Source organism: Podarcis tiliguerta (genome assembly GCF_965153285.1).
Source record: "Podarcis tiliguerta genome assembly, chromosome: 11".
NCBI lineage: Eukaryota > Metazoa > Chordata > Lepidosauria > Squamata > Lacertidae > Podarcis > Podarcis tiliguerta.
Genome location: NC_139544.1, coordinates 2,834,356 through 2,850,035, shown reverse-complemented (window position 1 = coordinate 2,850,035; position 15,680 = coordinate 2,834,356). Strand labels below are relative to the sequence as shown.

At 41.9% G+C, this 15,680-nt stretch overlaps 1 protein-coding gene across 1 annotated transcript in view; it reads right to left on the bottom strand.

The window, feature by feature from the left end:
• The window catches only part of RORB (RAR related orphan receptor B), a 144,216-nt gene that overhangs the window by 6,238 nt on the left and 122,298 nt on the right, over positions 1-15,680 (bottom strand). The window contains exons 5-7 of the mRNA XM_083403466.1: positions 5,434-5,555; positions 3,077-3,209; positions 1,861-1,968 (exon numbers count right to left, since the gene is read on the bottom strand). Of these exons, the coding sequence (XP_083259592.1) occupies positions 1,861-1,968; positions 3,077-3,209; positions 5,434-5,555 (363 nt within the window). The remainder of the gene's footprint in view (positions 1-1,860; positions 1,969-3,076; positions 3,210-5,433; positions 5,556-15,680) is intronic.

Below are 15,680 nucleotides of genomic sequence, written 5' to 3'. Positions count from 1 at the left end.
CCTACTGGAAGAAGTTGGTTGTATTTTGTTGATTCGTCCTTTCCATCTGCAACCTCTGAAATAACTGCTAAAGAGCATCATACTCTGATGAACATGGTAGGTTGGAGGGGAGGCTTAAGGGGGAGCTAGTAAAAATCATCTTTATTCAGTGGGAACCTTAGCTGAATCTCATGCTCTTTCACAAGCTCTTCCATCTATAGAGGTAACTCTGGATCCAACCAGTACCCTTGAGTATGCCAGAAAAAAGCACTGGATCCAACCTCGGGGAAAACTCAAAAAGAGAAAGAACCAACTATTGTGCTGAATGCTACAAAGAAGGCTAGGTATGTTTTCAGTTACTTTTCTAATCTTTCTGTGTAATGAGTTATAGTTTTACAGCAGATTATCAGTTGTTGCCAATTCAATAGTCATAAAAGAACTCTTCCCACAAGCTGGATTGAAACATAACATAACAGTGAACAAAGAACTAAGTGTGATATGAGGTTCCAGTCAAATATATAGTTGTATGTGCTTATTGACTCATTTAAAGCACTTTTACTCCAGTCTTTAAAAGAAGAAGACAAGACTCCAGAGTGGCTGACAAAGTTCAGAGATAAGAAATAATTCCAACTCATTTCCACCGGAGTTTAATGTATAGACCTGTGGCTTGTATTGTGGCTTAAATTTATTTGGCACACTTATGAAGGTACACTTATAAGTGGATGCTAATATAATCCCTTTTCATGAGTCAGCTTTACCTTTTGTTCTTGATCACTTCACGATTATTATAATTTTACTCTCATTACTCTCACTGTTTATATTTGAGCATCAATTTTGTTTCTACCATACAATAGTAATATAAAGGAGGCTCACAAAAAGATATAAAGCAGTGAAATACAACAGTACAAATGGGACAGCAGAATAATGGCCCAGTATACCGGAAGGAGAATCACCCCCCCCCCATTGTTCAGCCCAGACACCTCTGAGGGCCTTCTCGTGGTTCCCTCACTGCAAGAAATGAAGTTACAGGGAACCAGGCAGAGGACCTTCTCAGCAGTGACACCCTCCTTTCAGATGAACGCCATTCCTTCAGATGTCAAGGAGATAAAGAACTACACAACTTTTAGAAGACAGCTGAATGCAGCCACGTATCAGGAAGTTTTTAATGTTTGACATTTTCTTATGTTTTATATGTGCTGTAAGCCACCCAGAGTGGCTGGGGAAAACCCAGCCAGATGGGTGGGGTACAGTTTATTATTATGATTATGATTATGATTATTATTATTAGTCAAGGGTGATGCAATTAAGGGCTTATCCACACTTACCTTTGCCTCGCTCTTCCCAGGCACAGGCCTGTGCTTTAAAGCTCTGTGTCTGTGCATTTTTTTCTTGCCCTGAGCTTTCCCTGTGAATCCTTGCTCTTTAGTGCTCAATTAGAGTAAACATCAGTTCAGGTTTTCCACCTTCAGTGTACGTTAGCATCATTTTTATACCTTATACAGTAAATAAAAAACTTAAGCGGATCCAAGCCCTGATTTACATTCTTTCTACTTTGCCCTTTCCCCAAATCTTAATATGGCGTTAATGTTTCTCCCAGCTCTGTTTACCCAAAGGGCTGGAGAAGAAGCATCTAAAATGATGATTACACAATCAGAGGTTCAGATTAACGAGAGTGTTATTAACCTATGACCTCACTTATATGGAAACAAGCAGTGCCTGGGGAATGACAGTGGAATCTAACAGATTCTTTTTATTTAAAATATCTTCAATGGTGATGAGTCGATACTCATTTGATAATATATGGCTGCAGGTGCCACCATTATATACACAGATCACACCACAATTTTATGGCTTGAGTAAACAATGAAGAAACCACCCTACCCAAAGCCTTGAACATTTGCATCCCTCCATATTTTCCTTCAAACAGAACAGTGTTGTTGAGTGGATTGAAGGCACGGCACATTCTGACTAAAACCACTTCCAAGCAGCCTGGAAAGACAGCAAAAGTTACTGTACAGATATATCACGATGAGATATTTGCATTCAGCCATTTTCTGGAAGGTATTCACAAACAAATTATTATTCCTGATCTCCACAGCTAGATGCAGTGGCTAGTGCAAGCTAGCCTGTAGCTCTTCTTTTGCAATTGTGGGATTTCGGTAATATTCTGTGAAAAAGGCAGTGAATGAGCGGATGAGCTGCTTCTCCCCTGACACAGAAGGGAGAAGTCACAGAATTACTCTAATTTAATCATAACAGTGCTGGCTGAATATGCATGGAAACAGTATTGGACGACTCAATTGTGAGAATGTATTGTGGACCACCAAGCCCTTGCTTTGCCTACTTTTGAAGTTGAGGTTGTCCTGCAAAAGTAAAAAACAGTCCAGCATGCTTTGCTCCAAAAATCCCACCCCTCCCCCATCTCATTAAGAGAAAAACAACTACAATTGAATATAATTTTAAACCAACAAAATATATGTAAAATATTGTGTTCTCTAAACACTTTTGTTGCATTTATTTATTTATTTATTTATTTATTTTTGATAGGCATTGGAAGAAAAAAACAGCATTAGAAGATAGCTGCTTGGCTGAAATGATGATAATGCAGTTCTGTAGTGAAGTTGATTTTATCAGTCTTTTTTGTCCTTTATCCAGCTCAACATTATTTGCAGGGCAACCCTATCTATGTCTTTTCAGAAGTAAGTCCCACTGAGTTCAAAGGGTACGAGCATTTTAAAACTCTCACTTCTGCTCAGGTGTAAGGGGGCACAACGGGATATCCTCTGCACATGTAGGTCATAGTCAAATTTTAGGCATTGTTTAACACTCTAGCTTTTTCAGTGACATAGCATGATGTCCCATCTGATACCCTGTTTGAATCCTGAAGCTGAGTTATCAATGTTTCTGTAAGCTTTGGTAATTCTGTTCCTCAAATACTGCTGTTAGTAAATTAACTGTTGTCGTCCCCAACCTGATCCCCTCCAGAAGTTGAGCTCAACTCCCATGAGCCCCAGCCAGCTGTTGCTGTTTAAAACACCTGGAGGGCCCTTGGTCATGAAGGCTAATGGAAACACTGACACCATCTCTGTTTACTCACCTGATTTGAGAAGTAGAATTTGATCATTTTGACAGAGCTCCATGAAGCCTGTTATCCGCTTGGCAAATTCCACCACGTACTGAATGGCATGTGTGATCTGGATTGCGCACTGCTGCCATAATGCTTCTCTTGACTTCCGGAAGAAACGTGCGTGCAAAAGGAGAGCAGAAGGTAATCATATAGCAAGTTGATCCTTCAGACGTGAAATGAATGTATGCTGTTCAGCCACATGATCAATAATATATTGATGACAATTACTCATGTGATAGGGGCAGATCCCATTGTTACTGAAGCAATAAGTGGTATTCAACTAAGCTTTACTTCAGGTAGACCCACTGAAATGTATGACATGACTTAAGTTAGGTTTATTAATTTTAATAGATCTTCTCAGAAAAACTTAGTTGAATACCGCCCATTGTGCAGATGCTTTAACCTACTATGATAATTACTAAGTGCATAAATTAAAATAGCAAGAAAAAATAACTCTATTTAATAGGACTGTTTTGTGGTGTTAAACACAAAAACATTCATGTAAGTCCAGGGTGTAAATTTCAGGGTGTACTCACTGCTGAATTGACCTCGTCTGAGGATGGGGCAAATATAATAAATTTATCAGTTCCTGCATGTTCCTTGAACTCTATGGTAATTGATCCAGAATCATTACAAAGCATAGTTTCTAGTAATGCAAGTCGAGTCGCTCCACGAGTAGATGCACAGCTCACAGGTCCAGAAGTAGGTTTTATCTAATCATTAGACCCTGATGCAGCAGTGGAAAACTTCCAGTCCATGAGACAGATTATACCTGGCATGGGTCCTAATTTTCCCCAAATCACACCCACCTGCCCCACACCTGTTGTCATATGTAACATCAGGTGTGGGGCAGGTAAAAAGATGTGGCTGCAAAGGAACAATTGGAACCCTTAAAGAGCGCTCCTGATTGTTACTTAGCAAGCCAGACATGCTGTGAGTGCCAGTTACCTGATGGGGGCTGGCAAGTAAATCCCAATGGGATTCGCTCCACGATGGACTTCTCAGTCAGGAACTCCATAGTGCAACCACTCCCTGCCCAAAGCAGCGTGATGTCAGTGCTGTTCTGCTCATTGGCACTGACAGCATCACTTGCCAAGGAACAACTGGGAGCAGATGAAAATGCCCAATGTAAACGGCCGCACACACCTGTCAAAGCAGTCTATATGTTGGATCCAGTTTCCCACCCCTCCTCTAAGGTAGAGATGTGCATGTCTCACCTGGTTTCTGGAGAATGTGCTTTTTCCTTCCCATTAGGATTATTCAGACTTTTCTGTCCAGTGAGCCCCTGAGCTTCCACTGGCAGATCGAGGGACATCTGAGTCCATCAAACTCCTGTATGTTTTATTATCTGAGTGGAGGAGGATCCACACCAACATCTCATAAAAAGGCCCTGACACATGTGGGAATGCTAATTTTAGGGAACAACACGAATCCACCAATGGGACTCAGTTCCCATGTCTTTTAGACCATGTTCCCTCACAAGAGCTGAAGAGGACAAGGAGCAAAGCCCCAAGAGTGACTGATGTAACCTGCATGAACAAGGCTTGTTCTAACACACGGAGCATCTTTTTGCTCCAGTTCCTGTTTATGACTGGGTTCCTTATGCAGTGCTTGTGGGTGCTCTGGAGTCCTCACTCGCCCCTTGGCATCCATTGAGCCAGCCTTCCAGCTGGCTGCTAAAACTTTATTCTAAAAGGAAAAGGGACCCTGCTGCTACTGGGTAAGGGATGTCCTATTCAACAACAATAATTTATTATTTATACCCCACCCATCATACTGGGTTTCCCCAACCACTCTGGGCAGCCTCCAACTTATATAAAAACATAATAAAAGATTATCATTAAAAAACTTCCCTATCCAGGGCCGCCTTCTGATGTCTTCTAAAGGTTGCATCTCATTGGCTTGGGGAAGGGGGTGTCACATAAACGCCATACGCTCCAACATTTCTCTAGTGAACATAGGGATGTCCTAAGGAAAAGTGGGACATTCCAGTATCAAATCAGAAACCGGGAAGACTCCTGTAAACCTGGGGCTGTCCCTGGAAAATATGGACACTTGGAGGGTCTGTTGTTTTATTTGTTTATTGGATGTTTGTGTTGGTGTTTGCCATAGTGCTCCACTGAATTCCTTCCTAAGACGTTGCTCCTGTTTTAAAATGTCATTTTTCAAAAGTGCTGTCCTCAAGTGTGTTATCCAGCAATTAATTGGCAGAAATAATGCACAGAACAACAGTGATTAGGAATGAGTAATAACAACATTAATAATTTATATGCTGCCCATCTGACAAGAATATAGAAGCCTAATACAGTGAGTTGTGTTTTTGGTACCTTGCTCTGGTATTCTTTGACTTCTTCATATGTGTGGGTTTGCCAGGCCAGCTGGTGTAGTTCCTCTATTGTGTACTGACATGTCTCCAAATGGGACTTAATGATATTCTGTGCAATTCGGTCTAAGAAAGAGGAAGAAAAAGGAAGAAACTCTGCTTCACAATCATTATTATTTTAAATATAGGTACTTTGTTTTACATTGCTCTAATCATGTTTTCTTTTGCTAAGAAGGCAGGACAGAATTAAATAATAATGTTATCTAGTAATACTAGGATAATAGTAAAGATGAGGATAATGACAGCCAATCCTTTATTGCAGTGACCATACGATGAGCTGGCAGCTGAACAATAGTCTCAAGAACACTTTCCCCATTGCTACAACACACCGGGCACTTTTTTTTAGTGGTACTGTACTCCACTGCCATGTAGAAGCAGCAATTTATTACTTGCACTTTCTATTAATTTGTCTATTAATTTGTCTTCGCAAGGGTCAAATAACATAACCCGATAATCAGCCAACAACAAACACAAATCTTTGGTTGTGCATGTTGCTTGAACATCACTCCTGTGGCCATAAGGTGATGGCAAAACAGCAACTAACAGTAAGTACATGTGGAATGCAAGTGCTGCAAAACTGAAGTGGAAGAGATTCAAGCCCATATTGGGGAATGTACACTTGTGCAATTAAAGTGGACGGAACTGCTTTATCCCCACCATGCAACAAATCCACTTTAAAAAAGTAACAGACTCTTTTGTGGTCAGGAAAGTAATGTGGAAGTGCATTTTTGAAAAGGGTGGAATGAATGAATGGCTTATAAACACCCCAAAAGGAAATCAGGATAAATTCAGGAAGCTTGCTCCTTGCAAATCAATAAGAATGAATGCTCAATAAAAAATTGATATACTCTAACTTCTACAAGCAAAACAGGATGAATGCTCAATATATAGGTTGTCTGCAGGAGCCCTGGAAAACAGGGAATGAGACATTCTGCAATATAGTACAATAGCTATATTCTACCATATTGCACAACTGCTGAAGTAAGGCACAACAAGGACACTCAATATGAGCTGAGCTGAGCTGCTTCTCTGCTCAAAATGGCAAAACGAGTGCCATTTTGAGCAGAGAAGCAGCTCAGCTCATGGATCTGGACATATGCATTATTTAATTAATCCATTTATTTAAAATATTCATGATCCAAATATGCATAGCAGTATAAAAGAGAAATAAATAAAAATTATTAATACCAAGTACAAGATGTGTATGGAGAAGCAGCAAAAACTATAAGGCACAATGAAGCAGAATTAACATTAAAAATTCCATGACAAATAAAGGGTAACTTGGCTTAGCACTGAAAAGATTTTAATTATGGCACCAAAGATCAGCTTGTATAACGTATTTCCACTAAAGGAGGCACTCAGAGAAGAACCTCAAATGAAGACTTTTAAGACATGGGCAGACTGTTATGGGAAGAGATGTTCCATTAGGCATTTGGGTCCCAAGCCATTTATGAATTCAGTGGTAGGTGCCAGCTCCTGGATTTGGCTTTGAGGTGAACAGGCAGACAATGCAGTTCGTCCAATAAATTGTGTAATCCAAATCTACTTGGCTAAACCAGTCAGAATTTTGTAAGCCAAGTTCTACTTCAAGTCATCTTCAGGGACAACACCACTTGCATGTCAAGGTCCCCAAGATACCCCCCCCCAAAAAAAACCACACACATCACATAGAATTTTTGATTAAGGTTTTTGGCATAATTTTGGCCACAACTTTATTAACATACATGGATGTGAGTGGTTGCTTAGGGATTGGTTAGGACTATCTGTCCCCCTGCCTGGGGACAGAACTGATTTCTGGATTCCAGCGAAAGTCAGTAAGGGGAAACAATATTGGGGAGAAACTGGAGCTGTCCCACAGGCCCTCACCTTCTCCCCGCATGCTCCCAGGGGCTTACGCGGGCCAAACTCGATTCCAAGGATTTTGATGAAAGCATGGCAAGCCCCTGAATTCCTTTAACGGAATTCCCTTGCAGCAGCAGCATTGGAGGGGCAGGCACAGCCAATCCTTACCCCTCCTCCAACCAATTTTTAACCAATGCCTAACCGCAACCTTACAAGTTGTGACGATTTGCTACGCAGTAGGTAAAAACCAAATGGCACCAGCCAATCAGCCAAATGGACAAAATTCCTACCAGACCCCTGCCCCAATGGCAGACGACCCCATGATAGGCATAGCAAGGTCAACTCACAAGACCTAAAATAATGGAGGGAGGGCGGGTGATCCGGTGCACGCAGCGAAAGAGAAAGCTGAACGCTGTGTGCACTGCTTAAAAAACCTCTGTTCCCTCCCCCAAATTAGCAACATCAAAATTACCCCAGCAACTCAAACTACCAATCCCTGCCAGAGACCAACCATCCCAACCCGCCTGGCAATAGAGGGGTGGCTTGGCTGGCCCCGACCGCAACACGGGCTCTCTTTTAATGAGAATACGCCATGCAAGACAGTACAGAAATCCAGCTGGGAGGTCCCCAGAGCAGGGATCACTGTGCCAGGCAACCCATGTAGATGGCAGGCAAGAGGCACTCAGTGCCAGTGAGGACACCTGGGCTGCCAAGGCCCAGCCCCCTGTATAGGCAGGTTTCTGTCCCATAAAGACTGTAAGATATAGATACATATTTTAGGATCTGTGGTCACTGTGAGACCAAGAACCATTCTAGTTTCACCCAATGCACCCTGCGAAGTGATCCCAGTCACTTCACAAGCTTCTGGTAAAAGAATAGATTTCCCTATGGCAGCAATGTAGGCCTAGGTTCACATTCACAGTGCGCATGTGCACTCCTTGCTACACATGCAGCCAACCTCAAATGGATCTGCATTGATAGTATTTTTTAAATTAAAAATTTTTTTGGTAACGGGGCAAGATGTTGAAATTCCAATCAAACCACCAAAATCCTGGCCATTGAGCCACTGCATATAAACAGCTTTCCAAGCAATAACAGAAATCATGCGGAGAATTCCAAGCAACCTCCACAAAGTAGCCAAAACCACTTAACAACCACCTTGCACTATTATTGATCAGCATAGCTAATATTTAAACCTTTGAAGCACTGCTCCTCTTAAACCATTTTGTCTCATAAATGTTAGTTATCTTGAAATAAGTTGGTTCAGCTGCTTTTGAAGTTAAAGCCCTCTGCCGCTCCACATCATCGCTTTCTGTGCATGTGCCCCTTGTTCCTCAGGATGATGGCAAACCTCCCTCTAGGTGTGCAAAGCCTTAGGGTGGGCAGCAGAAGCAGCCGCTGCCAGCAAGGCTGTGTGTGCTGGCATCTGAAAACAAGCCAGGTGCAAAGGCAGCCTTGAGATTCTTGTGCCGCAGGCCAGCGGAGCTGGAATGTATCAAAGAAAGGCTGTGCTTGGACTCAGGGGACCCGAGTCTGACAGCTCATTCTGTGGGCTGATTAGAGTTACATAAGCATCGGAGGCTGCTTGCTTGCTTAGTTGGCATTGATGAAAGAGAGAAAGGGATTAGTCTTCGAATGGAAGACAGTGGGCTGAAAGGTCTTTTGAAAAAGCCACAAAAAAGCTAGAGATGAAGAGTCCAAGTTAATGTGAGCTTTTTCATAGACTAGCCAACAACAGAACACATGCCAGTTAAAGTGGGTGGGCGGGTAAGAGGAGCAGAGATCTGTTTTTACCCAGACACTTCAGAATGAATGCAACTTTCTATCACATCAAGAGGCCTGGTGCCTCAACCAATAAAGTCTCCATGATCCATATTTCCTGCTATTCAGAATCCCCACGTTATGTTGGCCATGGAGCATACGCGCCACAAAACTTCTTGTTCACTGGTTAGAATTACTTTCTTTATGTAGAACTACAGCAGGTAACACTCAAATTATTTTCTTCAGATCATTTGGATGAGTCTTCACTATCAAATTATTATTTTCCCTTTCCTTCTTGGAGAAGAGTAACCCTTTCCCAAACAGAGCTAGTGAGGAGAAATGGAAATGCTGAGAAAGGAAAAAGGAAACACCTCTTCCAGTGCTGCAGAGGCAAAGTGGACAAGGAGTGTGGGGAGGGATCTTAAAGATCATCCAGTCCGCTACCTCTTGATAGCGCCCCAGTGAGCCCAAAATATGGGGTTTGGTGGGGCAAGCTCATCCTGGTTAAGTACGGGAACACCTATCTCTTCATCAAAGAAACGTCAGGCATCTCCAGTTTCCTGCATTTTTCATGTGTGATCAAACTTAACCAGTATGTCTGTGTCCTTATTTCTCTCCCCCTCCCACCACAATCCTCTCAAATTTTATTCTATTGCTCTCGTACACTAGTTGTTTCATTTTGCATTAATTTCATCTCATGGGTCACAGTGCTAATATCAGAAATTATGGATGAATCTACACTTAAGGTTTTTAATGTTCAGGAAGGGTTAAGGAATGCTTTGGATAACATATATGGACACATAACGTCTTACTTTAAACATTCATAATGTGTTATTAAAATGTGACACAAGAGGGTGGTGCAGTGCAACCAGCAGTAGGGAGACAGCATTTTGGTGAAAAAAACAAAGGTAATAAATGCTTTATTTTACAAGTGACATTTTAGAACAATATATCTAATATGGTTCTAATAACATTAAATAGGTCAGTGTAGATCCAGCCTATGTTGCCATTTGGGGAAGAAAGGGATTTTACATTAAACTCAGAAGAGAAACAATCTATGACTCTCCTTTGTGGCATTCAGTAAAAAGTGACCTGGGTTCACATTTTTCATAGCTTAGCCCAGGACCAATTCTTGCATTTCAATTTTTATCCAAAATCATACCCATGAAATATAAAGTGCCAAGGATTTATAGTATACCTGTATCTACTCATAAGGGGCGTGGGTGGCGCTGTGGTCTAACCCACAAAGCCTAGGGCTTGCCGATCAGAAGGTCGGCTGCTTGAATCCCCATGACGGGGTGAGCTCCTGTTGCTCGGTCCCTGCTCCTGCCAACCTAGCAGTTCGAAAGCACGTTAAAGTGCAAGTAGATAAATAGGTACTGCTCTGGCAGGAAGGTAAACAGCATTTCTGTGCACTGCTTTGGTTTGCCAGTGGCTTAGTCATGCTGGCCACATTACCTGGAAGCTGTACGCCGGCTCCCTCGGCCAATAAAGCAAGATGAGTGCCGCAACCCCAGAGTCATTCGTGACTGGACCTAATGGTCAGAGGTCCCTTTACCCTTTACTTTATCTACTCATAAGTCTGGCCTATCTATATGCTATACAGGCAATGCTTAAAATGGGCTAGAGTGATGCCTTATTTTAGTCGCTGCACTAATGTACAGAGTCAACAAGTGCTTCTGCATTGTGTGGATATGTCCTAAGTCAGTGACGGCATGGTCAGTTCACACATGATGTGGAAGTACATATTGACAGTTCTCCATATCATGACCACACCAGGTATAAATGGAAGCTATTCAATTGTTCTCAGCTCAACATGCTTCAGACTTAGGTTGCTGGCTTGCTATTTGAATTGCAGGTAGACGTGGTATACAGTCTCCCAGTGTTACAATCTGTGCCATGGAAGTGACTCCTAGATGATTGAAAAGTGACCCTCCACCCGCTTTGAGTTCCATAGGGATTGTATAATGCAGTGATGCAGGAAAATGACAGTGTGTGGCGCAGAGTGCTCATGTCAAAACTGGAGTTATATAGTACACAGCTTTCAAAATAGCAACTGACCTTTTCTATTTCTGATTTCAGTAGATTCTCTTCCTGACACCATAGTCCCTTATTTTTAGACTACAGCAGACTTTTCCACAGAAGAGTATCTTCAAAGGTTACTTATAGCTAAGATGTGAGTTTCACTGAAGGCTTAAATAAAATATCAACAACATGGACATGTACAGAAAAGGAGCATTATCAGTTCGATCTTAAGATGCTGTTAAAAATGATAGTTATTTACTTTAGTAAGAAAGCATCAATTTATTATATACTGGATTTACACTTCATGCTACAGCCCATATTTTATTTCTGTTTCTTAATTCTTATTGGCTTTGTGAAGTACCAGCTGCTCATACTTCTCAACTTCATCTCTATAACTCTCTTGGAAAGTGTGAAGGCTTTTTGCCAAAGATAGGTTGCCTCCTACAAGCCCAAGAAATAAACTGATTTGCTTTTCTCTGTGAGTGTTAAATATCATTTGCCTAAAACCATGGATTTTGGAGCCCAATTCAGAGTTGGGGAATGGGCATGATCACACAGATACAGGCTCAAACAACATTTACATTGAGATCATTATTTTACCTCAGAGGTAAAATAATTATTTTACCCAGGTTACCCATTATTTTACCCAGGTTTTAAGATTGGTCAGAAGAAGAGTGAATGGACAGAGGCTACAAAACCCCTTTCTCTCTGCTGGTTATTTTTCAGCTCATAATCATTCCAAACTGTGTTTTTACATACTAGGAGGTGAAAAAGTGGGGGATCAAGATGAGGAAACATTGTGGGGGAGTGTTTATGAGTTGGAAAAGGACCAGAGAGAAAAGAGTTAAGCAACTTCTGGCTTATTAGACCCCAGACTGATTATTGCCTTAAAAATTCTCTCCATCTGAAAATGACCAGAGGGGAAAGGATTAAGCCGCCTCTCTCCCTCTTCCCTCTCTCTGCCCCTACTAGCAGCCTGCCTAGACTGACCTGGGGTCCTGTGCTGCTCAGACTGTTCATAGGAACAGCGCCTTCTCCTCAGAGATGCCTTGTGCCAGAAGCAGGATGCCAAACAAATGAGGCCTATAGATGGGACTTGTTATTTCAAAGGAAGTCTATGCCATTTCTTCCCTATGTTCCTTGCATAGTTTTGTGGTATTTTTAAATGAGAGTTTAACATTTCCTTGTTTTATAGGAAGCTGTACACTAAATTTAGGAGCACAAGCTCAAAAGCAGTAAAGCGCTTTCTGGATAAAGTAAATAAATACACTTGGAAATGAATACCTAAGATCCTTTTTTGACTTTGACCTTTTTGCTTCATTTCCTGACTCTTATTAATTATTTACTTAGAACAATTTAATTCAGTCTGTTTTAGGAGATGGCATTTTCTGTTTAAAATTTGAATGTGCAAAAATCTGAAACAAGAAGGGAATTGAAGTTAGAGCTCCTAATGTCTTACAGTGAAATCTACTAAGAAAGGGCAGAAAATGGGTGGGGGTGAGCACTGATTAGGTAAAAAGGTAAAGGACCCCTGGATGGTTAAGTCCACTTGAAGGTGACTATGGGGTGCGGCGCTCATCTCATTTTTCGGGCCAAAGGAGCCGGCGTTTGTCCACAGACAGTTTTCTGGATCATGTGGCCATCAGGACTAAACTGCATCTGGCACAACAGGACACTGTGACGAGTGCCAGAGCACACGGAAATGCCGTTTACCTTCCTGCCACAGTGGTGCCTATTTATCTACCCGCACTGGCGTGCTTTGGAGGCTCCCCTCTTTCCCCTGCAGAGCTGACCCTTCACAACCTTTCACTTTGATATCCTGCAATCTTGGTGGGATCGTTTTTATAAATAGACGATCAGAATAAAAGTACCCAGGAAACAAAAAGATGCTTAAAAATGAATGAAAGAAAAAGTTCAAACCTTTCCTAGATTTGAGACTTCTGAAAGTCTGAAAATTTCACAATTTGCGGCTCTCCCCACAAAAAGCCAGTTTCCTTTGAAGCTTCACTACTCAGCAGAAAGAATGGAATCTGCTTAAAACTGCAGCACATCCTTGACTTCTTTATCACATATTGGTGTCAGTCGGTCAATTGACCAATAGGAATGTTGGTGGAAGACTAACAGCACCCCCTGCTGGTGTCTGGGGCGGAGCTTTTTAAAAGAGATTTCCCAAAGTTGTTCAGCCGCCCAGCAAGCCCCGTGATGCCCTACACCCCCTGTGCCCTGCCCCCCCCCGTTTCCTATGCTACTAACAGTATTGGAACGAGATCCTTAATGTGGCTTAAAGGTCAGACACGTCTCTGGCCCCATAATGTGATTCAGCGTACGGCCCTCGTGTCTTTTTATTATAGGTCTTTCCTGCCTGGCCCAAGAATAAACTGTTCAGAGCCCAGCGTGCTCAGTGTGTCTCCGAAGCACCTTCTTTCTTTCATTTGTTCCTCTTCTCTCTTGAGAGAGCCCTGCTTTCTTAGCATCCACTTCTTATGCACAGGGAATAACATAACTTTGAAGTATGTCTCCTAAAATACTGATAATCATCCTCAATTAAAATGAATAATGAATTTTAATTTGCTACTTACCCTTAGGATACAGTTGAGTAGCTAAGAGCTCATTTCAGCTTATACACTGACTTGAGTTCTCTTAGGGATCCATTTTGAATTAATGCTGTATTGGCTCCATGGCTTTACTCTGGTGCTTGGAAGTATTTATTTGTATCATTTTATCACACATTCTCTTTCTTAACTAGAACTAATATTACTGGCCCCAACTGCTAGGTCATTTGTGATAAATGGCATGCTTCTGAACCCCCGTCCAAAAGACTGGTGTATCTTTTTCTGGAGGAGCTAAGAGTGGGACTGCACCAGGAGAAAAGTCAGTGAACCAGAGGCAATTAGTTGCATTAGTTTTATAAATGGAATTTATAGCAACAGAGATTAAGCTACAGATGAGCTTTGCTACAGGATTCTCTGCTGATGTTTAAGAGACACCAGCAACAGGATTTGATGAGCTCAAATTCAGGTTTCTAAACAGGGACATTCGGGATCTTCATTTTGGGTCATCCATTAACACTTATTCTCATGTGAACATATCAGTAGTTTTAAGGAAAACACTCACGGGCTGTAAATACAACAGGATAAACATTTCTTGTTGAGGGCAATCATTGCAGTTGTTTCCCTGGTGCTTTTGACTCACCCACCCCTTGCTTGCTGACTTATATCTCACATCAGGCCTGGCAAGGATGAGCATGGTTTTGCCCAAAACAGGCTCTGAAGCTTGGCAGGCCAGAGGACCCCCACCTGTGGAGAAATGGAAGGGGCTAGCGCTAGTCTCATGATGGTTCACTTTTCATTTCTCATGACTTATTGATTTATTTAAAATATTCCTATACTGTACTGCCTTTCATTTAAAAAAAACACAAAGCAAAGCTTAAAGGTAGAATCACAGCAATTTGTGAAAAGACATGAAAAGTACCGCAAGGCAAGCAGCAACTCTTGAGCCAGTGCAGTTCACAATAAGATGGTTTTACTGGCAAGCAAAGTGTTCCTCTCCTGCTCTGTTCAAACATTATAGCAAAGCTACAGATGCATTTTGTAATGTTTTTCCATGGCAGGGATGCCTTTACCACGGCTGCAGTCAAGGCTAACTACAGGGCGAAGCTGGTTTTGAGGACCTAAAAACTGACTGTACCACCTTTTTGCTGCTCCTTGGGTAGTAAGGATGCTTAATTTGATTCTGTCAATTGCAATTAAAACACATCTGATCTGCACCTCCTGGACTATCGTGCATATCAGAACGTTTTATCATCACTTGGATTTCATACTCCTCTGACTATTGTGATGCAAGAGTGAGGCTCCAAAATTATACAAAATGCATATTTAAATATGGTGTTGTTGTTTTTAAATAGCATTTAAACATGTACTTAAACACAACTTTTATTTTAAAAAATGAAGATTAAGCTTGAAACATGACAGAAAAGACTTATGGATAGTGTTTTTAATGTTTTTAATATCTGATGTTCTATTGTGCTTTTAATTCTGTTGGGAGCTGCCCAGGGTGGCAGGAGAAACCCAGCCAGATGGGCGGAGTATGTACAAACAAACAAACAAACAAACAAACAGATAGCAAGCCAGTAGGTGGCACTGCTTGTTAGTTGCCTCTTCCTTAGTCTAACTGTAGCTCTTGCAGAACTCCAGGGAGGAGAATGGATACAAAACTAGGAGGAGTCTGTTTTGCTTGTCAGGGGCTCTTGCTCCACCTACTGTTGGTCTTCCTGCCTTCTTCCCAGCCAGCCCCACTGGGCACCAGCCACTACTTACAAGAAGGAATTGCCTGTGTAGAGGCACCCAAAAAGGAACACACAGAAGCTTGCAGAGCCATCACAGACACATTTTGGGGCAGAAACGGCTTTTCTTTCAGAATATGCTGAGAAAGCGTGTTCTCCTTCAGGGAGAGCACGTGTTGCGGTGGGGTCTACTGAGCCACCCCTCTGTTACCAGGCAAGGTCTCTAAAGATGGCCTGGGGCAGTGATTGGTTCACTGGGTTGCTGGGGTAAAAGTTATGTT